The sequence below is a fragment of the Larimichthys crocea genome, chromosome XXIII (assembly GCF_000972845.2).
Source record: "Larimichthys crocea isolate SSNF chromosome XXIII, L_crocea_2.0, whole genome shotgun sequence".
NCBI lineage: Eukaryota > Metazoa > Chordata > Actinopteri > Sciaenidae > Larimichthys > Larimichthys crocea.
This window is the reverse complement of record NC_040033.1, coordinates 17,957,061-17,975,562: the sequence shown is the minus strand read 5'-3', so window position 1 is coordinate 17,975,562 and position 18,502 is coordinate 17,957,061. Positions and strand designations below refer to the sequence as shown.

Here is an 18,502-nt window from a genome sequence, read left to right as displayed (position 1 = left end):
GAACTTACCCAAAATCACATACCTCTGACCCAAAACCCATCATACCAATGAAGTACCCTCACAACAACAACAGGGATAATTGTTAAGAAACATCATAGAATGTTAACATGCTATTATCTGTTGAGGTGGATGGAGATGTCATGTTATACTAGTTTGGCGGGTATTTGGTCATAAGCCGACATACTTCACCTGATAGTGGCGCTAAATAAAAGGTTAACGGCTCAACAATTTATTATAACTCATCCTGGGAGGGAAATAAACGTCTGTAGAAAATTTCATGGCAATCAGTCCAACAGTTGTTGAGACTTTTTACTCAGAACCACAAATATGACCTTTGTGGTGGCGCCCTGAGAATAGTCAGGCAAAACCAGAAACGTAATTTCTTATAAGAACAGCAGTACCAAGAGCAAGCTCAGTATACAATCTGTTGAACAGAAGCTACGGGGTCACAAAGACTACGTGCAAACTGCTGCGTTAAGTCCAAGGCTGTTCTGTTTTTTGCTACGCAGACAGATATGTCAAAGTTTGGTCTTAATCCAATTTTAGGCCAGTGGTAGGCCAGCTGTGGATACCTCCACCGTCTTTCTGCTGAGGCCCTAATGCTGGAGAACTGGCACATTAATGACACTCAGATGTCTTTCATTAAGGCGCCCAGACTTTTGACACTTGAACTAGAGGGCCTCCATTTCCGCTACCACGGGAGAGTGAAAACTGCAGAGCTGAAACAGTAAGCTCGCAGCTCACAGTTACACGTATTTTCTCTGGGGAACAGTAGAGGAATATCTGTCATGTTTAATTCTTACAGAGATCTTTAGAACCACTGACTGAACATCATGTTCTAAAACTGTGTTTGAGCTCTGCTGCGGCGCTTTATCAGAACAACAGAGAGAATACCTCGTACTTAAGTGAACCTTCCTGCTATACAACTTGCTGTTCCTGAACTGCACACAGCTGGTGTTGAATATAAAGCAGTGAATTAGATATCAGGTTGTTCTTACATTAGGTTTAAGTGTGCTATGATCTTCCTGACACGCTGCTAGTGATCTGCCTCATTAGCCTGCCTCAGTGTAAGATACTTCAGCTACACTTCTGTGATGAGTTCCCCAAACACTGCTGCTACCAGTTCATTAACATCTTAAAGCAGCAGGTGATGTGAAGCCTCATCTTTCAAAGGAAGCAGCAAACTTGAACTGATTCCTTTTAAGCAGTGGTCTTTGTAACTTTGATGGCTTCTTTGAAGTGTTATTAAGCCAACGTCTGTGCTTTTAAATAGTCAACTTGACCGTTTCATGTTATAATTATGTCACCTCAATTTCATTAAATATTGAGCTGGTTCAGTCAGAAGTGAACAATCGGCTCCTTTGTCGAGCTTTATCAAATATGCACATCTGCAGCTATAGGAATTTACAATGAGCGCCTTTAAAAAGAGAGCCACAGTACTACGCTGTGTTTCTGTCTCTGAACTGGAAGGACTGCTGGTGACTCACTTAACACCCCTGAGACGTCAGTGTCCAACAGACCACATTCACTAAGAGGAAGAACAGAGTTTGCATTGTATTGGTTATATGTGTTCATGCATGTAAGGCACATGGGAACTGATTAATGCTCAGAGGAATGAAAAGAAGTTCTGATGTCAGAATATTTATAGACTCTGCTATGAACTTTGATTGGTTACTTCTAGATTTGGTTCATATATATAATACAAGTAGGGAATTAAAATATATAATACTGAGAAATCAGCCAAATAAACACAAGACAATGCTGTAAATGGTTTCCATCATATTTAGAGGAAATTGTATATATCAAATATTAAATACATTATAGCTGTGTATCAATACTACTGCTGTTACAGTGCAGCTGTTTTACGAAAAAAGATTTAAGTCATTTTTCAAGAAAAATCTCAGTTGTGAGCATTTGCTGGTTCTCTTTCCTCCTCATGTGACTGTAAGACAAAATATCTTTGGGATCTGGACTGCTGGTCAGACCTAACAAGACATTTGAATACATCACCTTGGGCTCTGGGAAACTGTCATGAACATTTTCATATATTTTATAGACCAAACAGCTCTAATCTTTAATGTTTACGTTATATACTGATTCTGAAAAGTTGCTAACTATATTTACAGCCCATGCTGCAAACAAAAAGTATTGTTTTGAGATAGTTACACGTTTCTTTATTTTAAGGACTAAAAACGTGTAATTTTGGAGAAACTCGCAAGAGCTAGTTTTATTTTAAAAGGAATCCAACTGAACTCTCCAGGCACGATGAGTGCACGGACAGAGTCTGCACAGGTAGGCAAGCTGATGGTCTTATTACATGCCGGCGACAACCACAGATTTAATCTTAATTTTTGATTGCTGTCAGGACGTAAGGAGAATTTCAACAAACATAAACTGCTTCTGAAAACCATTACTTACACCAACTTTAAATGTTGTAAACACAAGACGCAGAACTCCAATATATATATATAGACACACACACACACATGGATGTATGGGTGGATGGATGGATAACAGACAGGTTATTGCCTGATCAAAGACAACAAGTTAACAATGCTATGAATCTCAGGGCATCCTTGTGGGTCAGGGGTTGAGACACCAACCATGTAAGACATGTGACCTTTGTTGTGTCTCGTCCTGCATCCCTCTCCTTTCATTTCCTGTCACGTCTCTACTGTTTTCTATCTCATAAAGGCAAAAATGACCAGAGAATACACGGAAAACAGCATTCAGTACTCAGGGTCTAACCAAGTATTAAGGTTTAATGCTGAGTCCCAATTTTCCATTGCACACAGCGCTGTTATTGTTGCTGTAAGCCAAGCCAGTGTTCATGTTAGTGAATAAAGCCACATTTTTAAACACAATTTTTTATACCCTTGAACTGAGTCTTTCTGTGGATGAACGGCACATAAACATTTCTCTTCCTGCTCGCAGACCCTCGCAGTTAAACCTTCACACTGTCACAATAATAAACACAGCACGGCACAACGCGTAGGCCGCGACAGGCTGCTACTATTTACTACCAACATAACATGTTTAGCCTTATTTTCACAGCAGACCTCGGAAAGCAGGGGTCAGCTTTGACCACGCCATTCCTCACCGGTATTTCAAAAGGCTGTTTTTAGAAGCGAGAGGGCCCCCTCCGAAAAAGTGTGGAGACGAAGAGTGGATAAGAGAAGGGCAAAGGCAAAGGTTTTGGCTGAAAGCAGCTCTTGGAGGTCACAAACCAAAACCAAGAGGAAGGCCCACCCCGCAATCTAGATGCAGAAATAGACAAATCCGGGCCAAAAATGATTTTCAGAAGAATGGAGCTGAACAAAAGCTGCAGAGCACAGCGTTGTGAAAACAGAAAACAGTCGAGACTCTCAAATTTCCTACACTTTAAAATTACTGTATGGGTTGTGAAACCTTCAGTATGTAGGAAAGACTGCAGAGGTTTTAGCTTGTTGGTCAGGCATGACGAACAAATCACAGAGAACTGCTCTTCTAGGATCATCAGCTGAAGACCCCGATTTTAAACTGTGTGTGTGTGTGTGTGTGTGTGTGTGTGTGTGTGTGTGTGTGGTGGAGGTAAATAGCTGTAACAGGTGATTATTTGTACCGCTTTACGCCTCTGAGACTGAGATCTCCCGCTCCGGCACAAAGCATGTGTCGCTGAGGGCAATCGGGCACATTCATCACTTCTCTCCCACAGGAACACAGACACACACACACAGACACACACACACAGAAAATCACAAAGTGCATATTCATCACTTCCGTCTCCAGGGGACGAGTCTGCACAGAAGGTGTACGTCACTCACCGACAAAGAAACAAACACACACACACACACAATAAACATCACATGTCGAGGAGAAAGGCCTGGGTGTGGCCCTCTGGGCCCAGTAAGTGGCCTCGTAAATCAGGTGGGAGTCCGGCCTCAGCTGTTCCCCTGAGGCCCTGAGGTCACATCCAGCTACCGTTTTTTAAACTCCCCCCACTGTCCTACATTTACCCTCCTCCTCCTCCTCAATTAGCCTTCCTCCCCCTCCCGCCTTACTGTCCTTTCTCCACCCCCTTTTTTTCATCCCATATCTCCTTCCATCCACCGACCCCCCCACCCCCCTCCCCTCCTATCCTCCGTCTCCTCCTCCCTTCCTGCCTCCATTTCCCTGATTAAACTCCTCTGTGGAGTCAGCGCTCCATTGATAAAGGCCGTATCCTTCTGCTCTCCTTCAGATGAGATGAGGGACCGCCGCCTGAACCAATCAATGGCATACCGCATGTCAGTCCTGGACTGGCGTGGGCAATAATAAGCAGCGCGCTCTGTCAGAGAGACACTGTGATGACTCTGTTGTGCATCCACTCCCTCAAGTACACAGCATCTTCATGCCTCTGTTTCCTGTTTGCTACAGAAAGACTGACTTCTTTCTTTCTTTCTTTCTTTCTTTCTTTCTTTCTTTCTTTCTTTCTTTCTTTTGGGACCTCACTGACTCACGCTCTCAACACTTCTTAAACTTCGACCGTCTGCCTGTCTCTCTGCTTCCCTCAGGGGCTGTCAGCGTCTCATGTGAAGCGATCCCTGAGTAATTTAAATAGATCATGTGAGATCACTTGTTGAAGCCTTTTCATATGATCGTCCACACTCGGTGAGGAGAGATGCAAGGACAGCCTGCCACATGTGATCAAGACAGACAGACAGACAGACAGACAGGTGAAGAGGGAGGTGAATACTGCAGTTCACACACTAGTTAAAGTTATATTACAGTGGTGTACAGAAGGCACACAAGCCAGCTTAAAACCACACACACACATACACACACACACACACCTTTTTTAAAAACAGTAATAAGCCACAGCTACTAGGCTTTTCAAAGTAAAAGTAGTAGAGTACTTTTACTTTGAAAAGTCTAATTTAATAGTGATACCTTAACATGTAAACAATAAAATCAAGTCATTTCAAGTTTCATAATAACTATGAATCATACAGGAACATACTAATGTTACTACAAGTGGTAGAAAATACTCAATAACATCCGTGAACTTACAGCAAACACAAACCTGTTTAGAAAAAAATATATTAATAATAAAGTAAACACTTTAATAAGCTGTGACAGAAATAATATAGCATGCAGTATATTATTAGCCTCCTTACCTCGGCGCTGTGGTGTTATTTCGGAGACAACATACAGAGGAAGTGAGCTAGCTGTTGTCTCCAGCCCTCGGTGATGGTCCGCTAGCAGCAGCAGGAACTCTCTGCCCTGTTGGCACCAGGAGCCACTTTCTCCTCCGAAAAAGTCACGGTCGATTTCCCCCGCTACTCATTCCCCTGAGCCTGCCTCCACAGAGAAAAATGTGTTTTGTGTTTGATCAAAACCAAATGCGGCAGCGGTTCGATAGCTGGAGAGTGGAAACAAGATCCCAGCGGCGCCTGGTGTGGACCTCTTTTCCTCCTCCGTCTAAAAGCAGAGGAAAGCGGAGAGGCAGACCCTCAGAGCGCCGCTCCTCCTGCACAGGACCGCACGCTGTAACACAGCATGTCCGGGTAAAACCTTCAAAATAAAACACATACTGTACTACAGTTGGTGTTTGAAAAACATTTATTTAAAAAAAAAAAAAAAAAAACTTACTAAAGTTAATACTATTAAAGCTGTTCATGTTTACAGTACTGAACACAGAAAAATGAGAATTATTTTTAATATAAATATATACAGTCTAAGTAGTTATTGTCAATTTAGTTTAGTCTAGGTAAACACTAAACCCTGAAAACCTGTTATACTGGCACACATACACACTGCTACTAAAGGTACAGAGACAGAGAGTTTATAATATCAAGCAATGTACATTTAATAACAAATAAAGAATGGAATGACAAGGACTTGTGTCATGCAGACAGACAGCGTTATAAATGTCGATTACTTTTATTTTGAAGGCACTCTTATCTTTTCCTGTTTTCTGTTTTCTTAATGTTGTTGACTTGACGCAGCTCCAGTCTCCTGCCTACGTTAATGCGAGGACGCCCCCACAGCACCACAGCGAGCCCCTTTAACATTTAATGAGCAGGGCTGACATGTAGCCATTCACAGTGGCGATTTTGGGGGGTGGCCATTGCTCATTTTTGATACAGATAGATCATTTTAAAGTCATTTAGGCTTTCTGGCTGTAGTTTTTGTGATCATAAGTGTCTCCAAAGTACTTTCGTCTCCTAGCAGTCACACTGGTCCTCCTCTGCATTAACATAGTTTGGTTGTCTACAAATATACTCCTGTCAGTTTCCACAGCAGGACTATAAAATATTACATAACGAAGTATCACACAACATGAATGAATTATAATAACAGTTCTTTTTTCACTCACTCCACAGCATTAGATGCCACATAAACTGCCGACTGCAGTTTTGGACCATTCTCAGAGAAATAATCAACTCCTCACCAGTTTCATCAACTGTCTGATCGGACCAAGTCTGCCATAACTGTCGCATGCCTTAGTGACAGACTTTGCGCCCAGGTGGCCGAAGGTTGGCGCGTAGCAACGTTGAGAAATTTCATGTACGCATGCGCACAGCGCTAGAGATCCGCTGGTCGCGAGTTCGAGTCCTGGTAAAGGAAGCGTCGGGTACTGTGACTGGCAACACTTAGTCACTTGGTTGCCTCTGGCTTTGGTCAGCTCATTCCTCATAAAGTCCGCCGTTTCTTGGCCACAAGAGACACGGGGTGCTGAACAGACACCTCGTCAGCAGCCTAAATGTCGGACACCAGCCGCTCCATGTTGTGGTTGAAAACGGTACTGCAGGGCATCTTAGCCCGGATTCCGGGCAGAGAGCGGAACAGACGGCGCATGCGCATTAGAAGATTACCCATGATTCCACGGGGCAACTTGCACCTTTTTAAATTTAAAAAGATTTCATTCAAAAAGTAAGGCATCTAAAAACTGAAAAGTGTTTCTAGGGAGTGGACTTAACGGGTGTGAGCGTGTCAACGTGGTTACAGACAGACAAATTGACCTGCACCGTGACTGAGAACGAGTGCGCATCAGAGACCTATAAAAGCCGACCGGAATTCAGCTTTATATTAGTAGTCGGTTATATGTTGCCGCTGCGCCGTAGCAACCCACAGACAGGCACACACATGCACGCATGCGCACTCAACACCCGCAAGTTAGAAACACAGTGCTCCACTGAGCATCTGTGGACCCATGAGCTGTGGGACTACGGCCAGTGCTGTGACCGGCTACCTTTTTGTATAACAGGGCCTTTTGATCTTCATAGAAAACTCGCTTTAAACGCTTTGAAGAACAACATTCACCGAGAAACATCACACTGTTCTGATCGGACCAACGTCTGCCATCACACTGTCGTATGCTCTTAGTGACGTCATGCGCCCACGTGGCCGAACGGTGGCGTCCAAAGCAACGTTGAGGACTTTCATGTACGCATGCGCACAGCGCTAGAGATCCGCTGGTCGCGAGTTCGAGTCCAGCGAGGCTCACACTTACATGCACTTCATTTCTTTGCTTTAATTCACCGGTAAAGGAAGCCATCGGTTATTGATCCCATGAAAAATATTACAAGAATCTTATCACTAAAGTGCTCCAGCCAACATTTCCTCACTTCGTTCTCCATGTAAGCCTCTGGAAGGCAATCCAGTACTAGGAATCGCTGTGAACTTTGTAGAAAATGCGAATGTGACATTAGCATTTATGTTTAAAATTCACGTTAGATATTACAGACCAGGCTCTGTGGATATTTATCGGCCTTTGTGCTGTGTGGCAACAAAAATGTCTCACACTAACCGTGGCGATTTTGGGGGGGTGGCCACCCTGAAATCTCATTGGCCACCCCTGCGGCCACCCCAGATCTGATAGGTAGTTGGTCAAGTTCGTCAACACGAGAACCAAGAGAAATGACAGCCGATCAACTGATTCAGAGCCAGATTTACATTTTGAAGTATCACAGTAATGGTCATACTGAGGCTGTGACAGCTGATCTCTGTTCAGCGTACGTTTGGCCAATGGCCAGACAGGTCAAGTGTCAGGTGCATGAGAAACGCACAACGTTACTACTGCTGCAGCTGCTGAAGAGGTCCGTGAAAGGAGCTTCAACTACTGGATAAACCGGTGAAATCCGTCGGAGGTGTGGTAATGTAATGTTTATTTATATCGTAGTTCCCTCTTAACGTGTAGGAAAACTTTATCTAGTCCTAAGTAGGTACAGCAGTAGTGATGAAGGGCAAGGGCAGTCAGCTCCCCCTGCACATGATGGTAAGTCATGCTGGGATAGTTTGAATCTTCCATGTAGGCTCACATTAAAGCTGAATGTGTTTTCAGTTATACAATTATGACCGTCTGAAACGTCATTAGTTCTTCACTTGTGGAAGCATCAATTAAAGATATATGTTAAACATATAAAGATTGTATGTTGACTGGTCAAAACTGATTTGCAGAGATCAGTAATTCCCTTTTGGCATAAGAATAAGAATCACAGATCTCTACAACTGAAATTTGGAAAAGAGACTGAGTGAGAGTCTCATTTTAGAAATCAATCAAATTGCATTTCTGATTTTTCATAATGTCAATATCAACCAAACATTTTAGAATATTTAGTCACCCTAATTGGCATTTGAATCTGGACATCATTGAGGATATCTGTACCGTAATTACATTTCTGATGTTATTCAACATATCAAGAAATCATTATGTGCTCTAACTAGCCAAAAAGCAATTGTTATCTACACTACTATTTCTGACTTCTTATAAACAGGATGCCAAAAATGCTGTACACCCGCTCACATAATTGCTTGTTTACACAGTTGCCAACATCAATTTTACACCATTTTGTAACTACATCAAAATGAATATCATCAGCTCACTGGTATATAACAAAAAACAAGGTTAATGTCATGTCATGTTGTGATACAACAGAATATATAATGTCCATACTGACATCTGACTTTATAGTGAAACAAACAAGTTATATAAAAATCTGATTATTTAAGTGCTGACTGTGTTTTGTTCTCTCATGATGGTTCGATGTATCAGCACTACAAAAACTTCACCAGCTAGAAGTAACCCCCTGTGGAAAAGCACATTGTAGCTCACAGCATTTATTTAAATCATCAAGTGTATTGTAATGTTTATTGCTCATTTTTGATACAGATAGATCATTTTAAAGTCATTTAAGGCTTTCTGACTGTAGTTTCTTGTGATCATAAGTGTCTCTCAAAGTACTTTCGTCTCCTCATCAGTCACACTGGTCCTCCTGTGCATTAACATAGTTTTGGTTGTCTACAAATATACTCCTGTCAAGTTTCCACAGCAGGACTATAAAATATATTACATAACGAAGTATCACAACACATGAATGAAATTATAATAACAGTTCTTTTTTTCACTCCTCCACAGCATTAGATGCCACATAAAACTGCCGACTGCACAGTTTTTGGACCATTCTCAGAGAAAATAATCAACTCAGCCATGTATTTCCCTTAAACTTTGTGGAAAGTTATTCCTGCCTCAGCACTTGGGACAAAGTGGAAGAATGTGAGAGAAAACAAACTATCACATCCGGAAGACCCTTGAATCCTGTTTGGTCTCTGGGGAGTGTTTACCAGGGTATGCAGCTCTTCATCTCCCCCTTTGCCCCCTGAGATGGGTGAAAAGTTGAATCTGCTTCAACTGGATGGAAACTTTCCACTCTCTTTCTCATACAGTTTATGGTTCTGGCATTAGTTGTATAATTTAAAATCAATTGCTTTTTTGGTAAAAAAAAAAGTACAGTTTTAACTGTAATATGAGTCATGGTAGGGCTCATATTCATCCACAGAGTCTGGGATATCTTGAAGCTATGATCTCACTGATATGAATCATACTCACCAATTAATAACACAGCATTTGCTTGACATAGAAATATGCAGCAGATCAGAGACTCAGACTGTAAGTGACACAGACCTCATGGAAAGCAACTTCATCTGATAAAATGTCTTTAGTCTGGCTTCATCTCCTGCTCTCCTTCAACTAAAAATACTCAGTTTGGTCCAATGTAAAAACTGACCGACATACTAACTGTAACTTCCTCTGCAGAGATGAGTGTGTTTTGAAGTGTATGGTCATGTCTAATGTCTAATGTAGTGTTGATGTGGTGATGTATATACAGTGTACTGTTACATTAGTTCTTCCATGACTTCTGGAGCCTCCCTGTGGTCTGTTTTGCTCACTGCATGGAAACATGGTCGAATGGAAAAAACGCAATAATAGTTTGTTGACATTATCTTGTTTTTCCTTTTATGACATCCAGAATTCCTGATGTCGACATCACATTTATAAAGATAAACAGCTGTCACGGATGATGTTTTCTTTCTGTGTTTTTTTTTTTTACAGGAAGAAGCATGACAGCCTGAGTGTGAGCTGAGATGACGAATATCAGGACCATGAAACTGAAATGGAATTTAGCCATCATTAACCTTATTATTTTATCTAAGACAGTAAGTCATTATTTACATCTGTGCTATTTTTACTGTGCTGTATTGGCATGTCTTCTGTCTGTGAAAAATGATATTCTTACTGTTTGTGTGAAAACCTAGGAATAACTTCTATAAAAAGAAATGATTTGTTTTGGTTACTTGCTAAAAACCTGCTTTCATTTCTGCGGATGATATAAGATGGAGAAGAAAAGATTCCATATATGCACTGGCAGGCTACACTATGGCTGAAATGAACTTTTATTTGTTTTATGTGACAGAAATATGACACTATATTAGTTGTATGTAGTATTTAGTAGTTATACTGTAGTGGTTAGTATGCAGCATCATTCTTGTGTTAAACAGTCATATTTCAGCCATATGTATCCATGAGATATTTGTACTGAACTAATATTACACCATTGTGTCATCTAGTGGTACAATGTAAAACTACAGATAGAGCTGACATTTCACTCTGAGGTTGGTAATGCTGTTTGTTGATTGTGTTCAGTGGTGGAAGATGTATGCACACCTTTAACTTTAGAAAAAGTACTAGTGTAAAAAAAAATATATACTCGTTGCGTTCGGAATTAATTATCAATAAAATGCACTTAGCATATCAAATGAAAGGTACTCATTTAGTAGTAATATATGCACAATCATTTATAATGTTATTAGTTTAAACTGATGCATAAAAGTATAAGCAGCGTTTTACTGTGGTAGCTGCTTGAGATGGAGCTTATTTGAACTTTATGTCCAGGAGTCACAAGATAAGATAAGAAGTCCCCTTTTTTAGCATATAGTGTATAAACATTAAAACAACATATTATAACATGAAGCAAAATGGACATTTTTAAGAGTTCATTTATGTACAGTATTCGTCAAAAATCATAATTTCTCCTATGAACACGTATTCTATACCATTACAAGGTGATTCATTGTATGTTTGTACACCAGAAATAACTCATGAGCACCCACAGGACGAGTTATAGTGTTGACAAATACATTAATAAAGTCTTGAAGTAAAGTGCACATTTATATTCATGTTTTGGATTTCTCTCAGTTAGTTTCAAGGGGAAATGTCTCCTTGATGGAACTGATAACTCATAGTCCTCGACGTGACAGGAAGCCCAAACTACACAGTGCTTTCTTTGTCCATTGTCAGAAGACAGAAGAAACTTGGAAACTACAAGTTTATTCTAAAACCATTTTGGCCGATCTTCTTGCAGTGTGACACTCATGCAGACCTGATGGACTGTTTGAGCTCTGAGCTTCTGGAAAAGAGCTGCCTGACATCTGGACCACAATTAATTGATTAACAACGTATTAACATTCACAATTGCAGACCTGATGGATTATTAGAAACGAATAAAGTAATGAGTATTTATTTATAATTTATCAACTTTAATGGCTTATTATGTTATTATTTATGACTGAATTATTTCTGAATATGAAGAATAAACGCCATAGAGATTTTTCACAACTTAGCAACCTCAAACTTGTTCTTATTAAAGACTTAAATGTCCGTCACAGATTCAGGGGATTTATCAGCAGAATATGTCAGAAATGGAATCTAAAAGCATGTTTTATTAGTTTATATTTATTTGGAAATAAGAATCGTTATGTTTTTGTTACTTTAGAATGAGCTTTTTATATCTGCAGAGGGAGCAGGTCCCTTTTCCATGGAGTCCAACATGTTTCATGCTTGAAAGGTAGCTGCAATCTGCAACCTCACCTTAAATGTCACAACATCCTACACACAGTAGTAAGTCCTAAGCCTTTAGAAAAGTGACTTCTCTTCTTTGATTGTTTTGTTGATCACTTTAAACTCCAACTCTCCATTAAGTGTATCAGCACAAATAAAAGATTGATGAGGCTTCATCTCTTGCTTGCTCGACTGATTAATTCATTCATTTCAAGTAATGCTACGCAGAAATGACAGTTCATGTGGTTTGAGCAGAGATAAAAAGGATCTAGTGGGGTTGCTGGGTTACAAATCTCTTGCAGTTAATTGTGTGTGAAAGATATGCAACCAAATGATGTTACAAGTCTAATTTGGTTGTTTATGATGATGGGGAATAGCATTGTTGCTATTTATCTAAGATGTGATAATGTTTAAAGACATTAATCACTGAAAGTAATTGTGAATATTCTTTTTTTTAACTCTTAGCCCGAACTGGAATTTAAATTAAACTATAAAACTAATTCCCTCATCATATTTTCCTGTATTAAAACTCATTTCCTGTCCTGCATCCTGCCAAAATAAGGCACCAATCGTTTAGGCCTCACCTTCTTTGATGAGAAACAAATCAGTGAAAATGAAGACTAAGCCTAATTTCAGCTAATGATAGACCAACACGAAAACCAGCTGAGCAACCGAGTGTAGCTCACATCAGCTTCTCATTAGTGGTCAGTACCCGCCCTTCGCTCGAAGCCACGATTTTCACCACCGTTTTTCTCCAATAGGTGGAGAGTCCTCACATTAGAGACCTCATTGGAGTTGTTTCCATCTGCTCCATATGTATCTCATCTGGCCATAAATATTCACCATTTATTACTTGGTGACAGAGTAAATCGGTTGATCAGCTGCCCTTTCTCCACTATTAAATCTACCAAAACAACTTAATTGAGCTGCATTTATTTAATAAATGATCAACTTCCTTCATATGAAGATGCCTTTTATTTGTATCTTTGGAAAGCGATGGCTGTGAGGCAAAAACTTGACAATAATGTTCCTGTGTACATCAATGTCTTGCTGTAATAGTGCTTTCACATTACTTTGATGCAAAAAAACAGACGCTGCATGTGATGCTGCTGGTTTATCAATTACAGCACGGCTGTGATGTAGATCTGACTGGAACAGGGAAAATAAAAAGTTTGACTTGAATTTCAGATTCTGGATCACAACACAAATATTCCCTTTTCTTTTTAAGGCCTTGCTGTTTATTCATTTTTTTTTCCTACAACAGCAAAATACAGAAGCAGTATTGAAAATAAAAGTCTTATTTTCTTGTTCTTGTAAAAAAAGAAAAAAAAAGAGAGAAAGAAATTTGCACAAAATTTGAATGACAGTACAAAACGAAGCGTTAATATGCCATGTAAATGGTAGGGAGGGACATTACTGTTGGAAAATCTAGTTAGCCTTTTTCAATAATGAAAACATCTCAATATTTTTTACATTTCAGAATTATATCACATAATCTGAAACTATATATATATAAAAATGAAAGAAATGAACACGTGTTTTTTGTGTTTTCGACTTTCTTCTGTTTTTTGCTTCTTTTTTTTCTTTTTTTTGGCAAATGAACGCTATAAACACATAAACCTCTTAAATATATTTATCAGTGCAACATTGTTTGTTTAGAGTCCACGCTACAGTATCCTTTTTCTCTAGTTTAGCAGATGTCGCTGAGCGCTACAGTCCTCTTTTATAGCCGAGAGCGCAGACGGTACGGTGTAGAGGTCGAGAGGAGCGGGAGGTCAAATCTGAAATGAACAAGCTGAGAATGTGTTCACCACGGCACGACAGACAAAGCACACGGATGCAAAAGATGTCACCCCTGTCAGGTTAAAGTTTTTTGATTGTTTGATTGTGGCAGGGGGAAAAAAAACCTTCCGGACTTCTGGTCCCATGGGCTCTTGTGTCCTGATGCTGTCAATCTTAACAGAGTTCACACAGAGTCCCTTCCTCTTGAAGTGTCTAGTGGTGGGAACGCCCCATCCATCCATCCATCCTTTCATCTGCAAACAAGAGTCTCAATATAGATTTGAAGAGTTCACATTGAGGTGACATTTGCACTTCTATTGAGCTTATAAAGAGATAGAAAAACAGATCACACATTGCTCGTCTCTACAAGCGTCCCATCATCCCCCCTGCTTGATTTCCTCTGACAGGGCAGGGCAAAGCAAGTAGTCAGTTCTTCTGTGAGTGATTGGTGAACTGTGGTCTGTGGTATTTTGTGTGTTGGTGAGAACCCCCAGCAAACAAGAAGGGGGCAACCATCCTTTGGTAAAGCCACTGAGGGGAGGCCAGGTGACCTGATTCAGGTGACGCCACTCGATCCCTCGCTGTACCAGTGTCCCGTCCTAATGACATCAGCTCTGACATCACAACGTTATGGCTGCTACAGGTGAAACACGTAAAAACTCTTTGCGGCCCAAGAGGCCTTAAGCTACAATACAGCATGTGAACAATACAAACTGGGTTTATCAAGAGATAAATGTGTCTGGCTAAAGTAACGATAGCACCATTCTTCAGTTAGTGTGTTTGACCCTCTTTTAATAGGCTCCTATCATGAGGGAATCAGTAACAAAGTGCATTCAAGCTGCATTGTCCAGATAGCACTTCTTCAGTGAACAATCCACAGTGACGTTTGGAGGTGACAAGTCAGTCTTAGCTAAAGCAAAGCAATGATGATTGTTGTTTTGTTTTTTGTTTTTTTGGTATGCTGGCAGACATTTTCTATATTTTACCACCTCCTCTGCCATCGACATGAAGGTGTTTGAAGTTATGTGAAAACATTCTGGTGATCAGTCAAACTCACAGCAGAGATATGATGGAGAAATGAGAGAATAGTTAAGAAAGAGAGCCAAGAGTTCTTTTTTTGTTTTGTTTTGTTTTGTTACCTTTTGACTCATTCGTCCTTCGGTGGTTTTCGGTGACAGATGGCTTGAATGCACATTGAAAATCGCTGTAATATCAGCGTCACACAAGTCTTACTCATCTGAGCAAATCATCTAAAATTAAAAAACAATAACACTGCACCTTCCACAAAACAGTTAGAAGATTGTATTTACACACACAAACCCATGAAAAAAGGGATACTGCAGCTTTTTTTCTTTTTACTTTCTTTAAAAAGGGCAATAAAATATATTAAAACTTATTTACAGTGTGTGGTTTTTGGACAGAAAACAACAAATAACAAAACAAAGCGCTATGATAGATTGTTTTCCTCTTTTGCAGGTATTTAGAACATGATGTGCGCCTGTTTCCTGTCATCATAACTTAAGCCATGTACAGTAAAAAGCACCCAGATCAACAGAGGAGGCCAACCAAAATGTACTAAAGGCACTGTCAGAACCATACATTGCCATGAATGAGACCCTCACTTAAGAGTGATGGAGGTCAAAGGGGGAAAGGGGTACATGTTTCAGGGTCAAGGGTTATGGGCACACCCTGTATGCCACACCACGCGGCAAATCTACAGTTTTGCCGGATATGGTTCATTTACGTTCATTTATTTTGATACGTCTCTTTCAAAACTTGAAAATAAACAACAGCCTTCATGAAATGATAATTAAAAAAAAAACATTTCTTTCCCAGAAAACGATAAATACTTTAAACATTATTAATAAATTGGTCTCAACACCAGCATCCGATTGTAAAAATGAATGAAAATCAAAATAGAAAATTAAAATATCATCTAAATCATCTGTACATATTTTTTTTCTGTATTTTATTTGTACACAGTGTCCCCTACTGGTAGGTTCTTTTTACTGCAGCTCCTGAGAAAAGCGTGGATCAGTCCAAACCTCCCATTGGTTCCTGAACCTGTCCCTCATCCAGCGAGTTGAGGGTGTTGGCAGTCCTTTTAGCCTGCCTGCTCGCAGATATACGAGAGGATATGCCTACAGCCAGTCTTGTGCATGCTCTGCGAGCTCTGCACGTTACAAAGTTACACAAATGCACTCAGTCCCATCTCACGCCTCTGAGTATGAGCTCTGTACATTGAGTTTGTCCTTCTTTAGCTTGACACCGTCCACTAATTCAAAGTTATAGTTCTCCAGGGCTGATAAGTTCCTGTCCGACATGCCTCCGTGTGAACAGGCGCAGTACAAGACCACACCGCATATGGCGCCCAGGAAGACCCCCAGGGCAGACATGGCGATGATAGTGATGAGGATTGGGTCGAGCGTCTTCAGCATGTTGCCTGCTCCACTGATCTGGTTGGTCTCCACAAAGTCCGGGTATTCAGTGATGTCTTCAACTGGAAAGGAGAGACAGAAGCAGAAGAGGAGCATGAGATGTGAACTATAAAGGTCTGGAGGAAAGCACTTTTTCCCAAAAAAGGTGTTAAATAAACCCTAAATGTAAAATGACTTACGGATTTCATTGAGCCTATCCTCTGGTAGCATTGCCTCAGTTGGTACATCAGGATCTGTTCAAACAGAAATTAAAATTTTATGCAATGCCAAAAAAACAAAAACAAGCTGCATTCAAATCTGTGTAGATCAAGAACTGAATTTCTGATCACTAAAAGCCTCACCTTTACAATCCACCATGCTGAGTCCATTGAGAACCTTAATGTCATCCACAGCAATGTCTCCCCAGCTCTTTCCATCCACCAGACCTTCGATCACCACCTTGAAAAAACACACAGTGACTTATTGGCAAACTTTTCTTGAATCCCATAACGGAAAGAGCATAGTATGGTGGTAAAATGCCCAAGCAAGTCACAGACTGAAAGATTGGGTCAGTTTTGATTTACCTGATAGGGTTTGTTGTTGCGTGGTACAAGGACACGACCTTCCCTCCAGCGGTTTCCTTGGTGACCACTGACTGTCCACAGCAGGATGTCAGCCGGTCCCTCGACTGTCTGTTTGCGCTGTTTGATATGCAGTGTGCCAATGTGTGACCCAAACATGTGGTACCAAAAGGACACACACAGGTCTGAGTCCGGGGAGTTCACCATGGGGCTGACCAGTCGAGCCACCTCGGTCTCTTGGGGACCAGTTACCAAGGTGTAGATGAAATTCCCTGATCCACCTGTAGAGTAGAATAACTTGTATTACTGACAGACGAAAACTCTGAGGCTGAAAGGGAATGTGCACTGTGTCAGGAGGTGGCAGATTTTTGTAAGGCCTAATTAGTGGTACCCTACAGGGTCGTTACCTGTGTGGTCCATGTTAGGTCCAGTGTTGAGCGTTGGTGTCCCACTGGACTGGATCTGCCACCTGGAGCCAGTGTCCTCTGATGTCCAACTGCAGAAGGACGGGTCATTTGCCCAGCCGAAGTCGCAGGCAAACCACAGAAAATCTGCAAATGTGTTCAAGAAAGGTAAAAATCATGTGTCAGAGGAGATCACATGTCATCATCCTCCGTATTCTAAAAGGAGAAATTGTCAAGAACTCTGAGATATGCCTGAACAATGACCTGGGGGCCTGTCATAATATGACTGCAGGCTACACTTTAGGGCTTCATCCACTAATCTTGATCAGCTACAAGCACTAGAGGGCAGCAAAGAACTGTGTGATGTAAGCTTGGAGTCTTACAACTGGAGAAGATAAAAACAGCTAACTCAGGAGAGAGACCCATACTGGGATAGAAGGTAAGTAAAGGCTCTAACATGAGAAAAAGAAACAGCATGTAGACCTTATTTCTTGGCTGCTTAATGATCTCTTTTAATGAATGTAACAGGGTATCTAAAGAGACGTATAGAGGAACACTAAGAACAGGCACAACACAAAGCCAGGAACAAGGGAAAGGAAGATGGGGTCTGGACATGGTGTCCAGTTGGGAAAGCAACATTCATAGCAACCCGCAGAAAGCTCAGGATTTTAATGAGAGCGGAGACTTGAGATTTGAAGACAGCTATGGTAACAGTGCCGGGGCCCCATTCCAACAATGCATTCCCTCATGGACACACGCCGTGCCGGAGAAGCCTCGGTGGAGGCAAGAAAATGTGTGGGAGCGCAGACTTTAGTGTTTTTCAAATTGGATAAAGAAAGACGTCCAAAGAACACAAGGGAGGAAGATGTTTGGGACGTTAGCCACGGCCTTCAAGTCCAGCATGAGATGCCTTTAGAGACACAACGAGGTGGCTCTCCAAATGACTAAATATATGAGCCAGTATTCCCTTTAATAATGGGAAGGTTTTAACTAGCTTCTGCAGGCAATGACTCTATTTACCCATTAAACACAAAGGATGGAATTCCCATGTGGAACCGCATTTCAAAAGCCAAGCCACTTTTTTTTTCGTCGAGACATCCCATTCCCAATTAAAATGGCTTTGGCTTTTTTTTTTTTCCATTCTTGGGAGGCTTTGACTGAGGCTACCAACATGCTCTG

The 18,502-nt window shown here is 40.9% G+C and overlaps 2 protein-coding genes and 1 long non-coding RNA gene across 6 annotated transcripts in view; 1 reads left to right on the top strand and 2 right to left on the bottom strand.

Annotated features, from left to right (window-relative positions):
- The window catches only part of itgb1a (integrin, beta 1a), a 36,135-nt gene extending 30,650 nt beyond the window's left edge, over positions 1–5,485 (bottom strand). Inside the window, exon 1 of one of the 2 annotated variants that reach the window (XM_027274186.1) lies at positions 5,136–5,485. The gene's annotated coding sequence lies outside the window, so the exon portion shown is untranslated. The remainder of the gene's footprint in view (positions 1–5,135) is intronic. The other variant, XM_027274187.1, reaches the window with a different exon arrangement.
- A 2,536-nt stretch (positions 5,486–8,021) lies between these two features.
- On the top strand, positions 8,022–15,240 carry LOC113744462 (uncharacterized). 2 transcript variants are annotated; one of them, XR_003461554.1, is made up of 4 exons: positions 8,022–8,111; positions 9,380–9,589; positions 10,355–10,458; positions 11,664–15,240. It is a non-coding gene; the product is annotated as an uncharacterized LOC113744462 (long non-coding RNA). The 2 variants fall into 2 exon arrangements; XR_003461553.1 differs by lacking the exon at positions 11,664–15,240 and having other exon boundaries at positions 10,355–11,002.
- nrp1a (neuropilin 1a) overlaps positions 13,360–18,502 on the bottom strand; it is a 59,473-nt gene continuing 54,330 nt past the window's right edge. For both annotated transcript variants that reach the window (XM_027274123.1, XM_027274124.1), the window contains exons 14-18: positions 17,327–17,470; positions 16,923–17,200; positions 16,701–16,797; positions 16,539–16,592; positions 13,360–16,421 (exon numbers count right to left, since the gene is read on the bottom strand). In XM_027274123.1, coding sequence (XP_027129924.1) covers positions 16,135–16,421; positions 16,539–16,592; positions 16,701–16,797; positions 16,923–17,200; positions 17,327–17,470 — 860 coding nt within the window. In that variant the 3' untranslated portion in view covers positions 13,360–16,134. The remainder of the gene's footprint in view (positions 16,422–16,538; positions 16,593–16,700; positions 16,798–16,922; positions 17,201–17,326; positions 17,471–18,502) is intronic.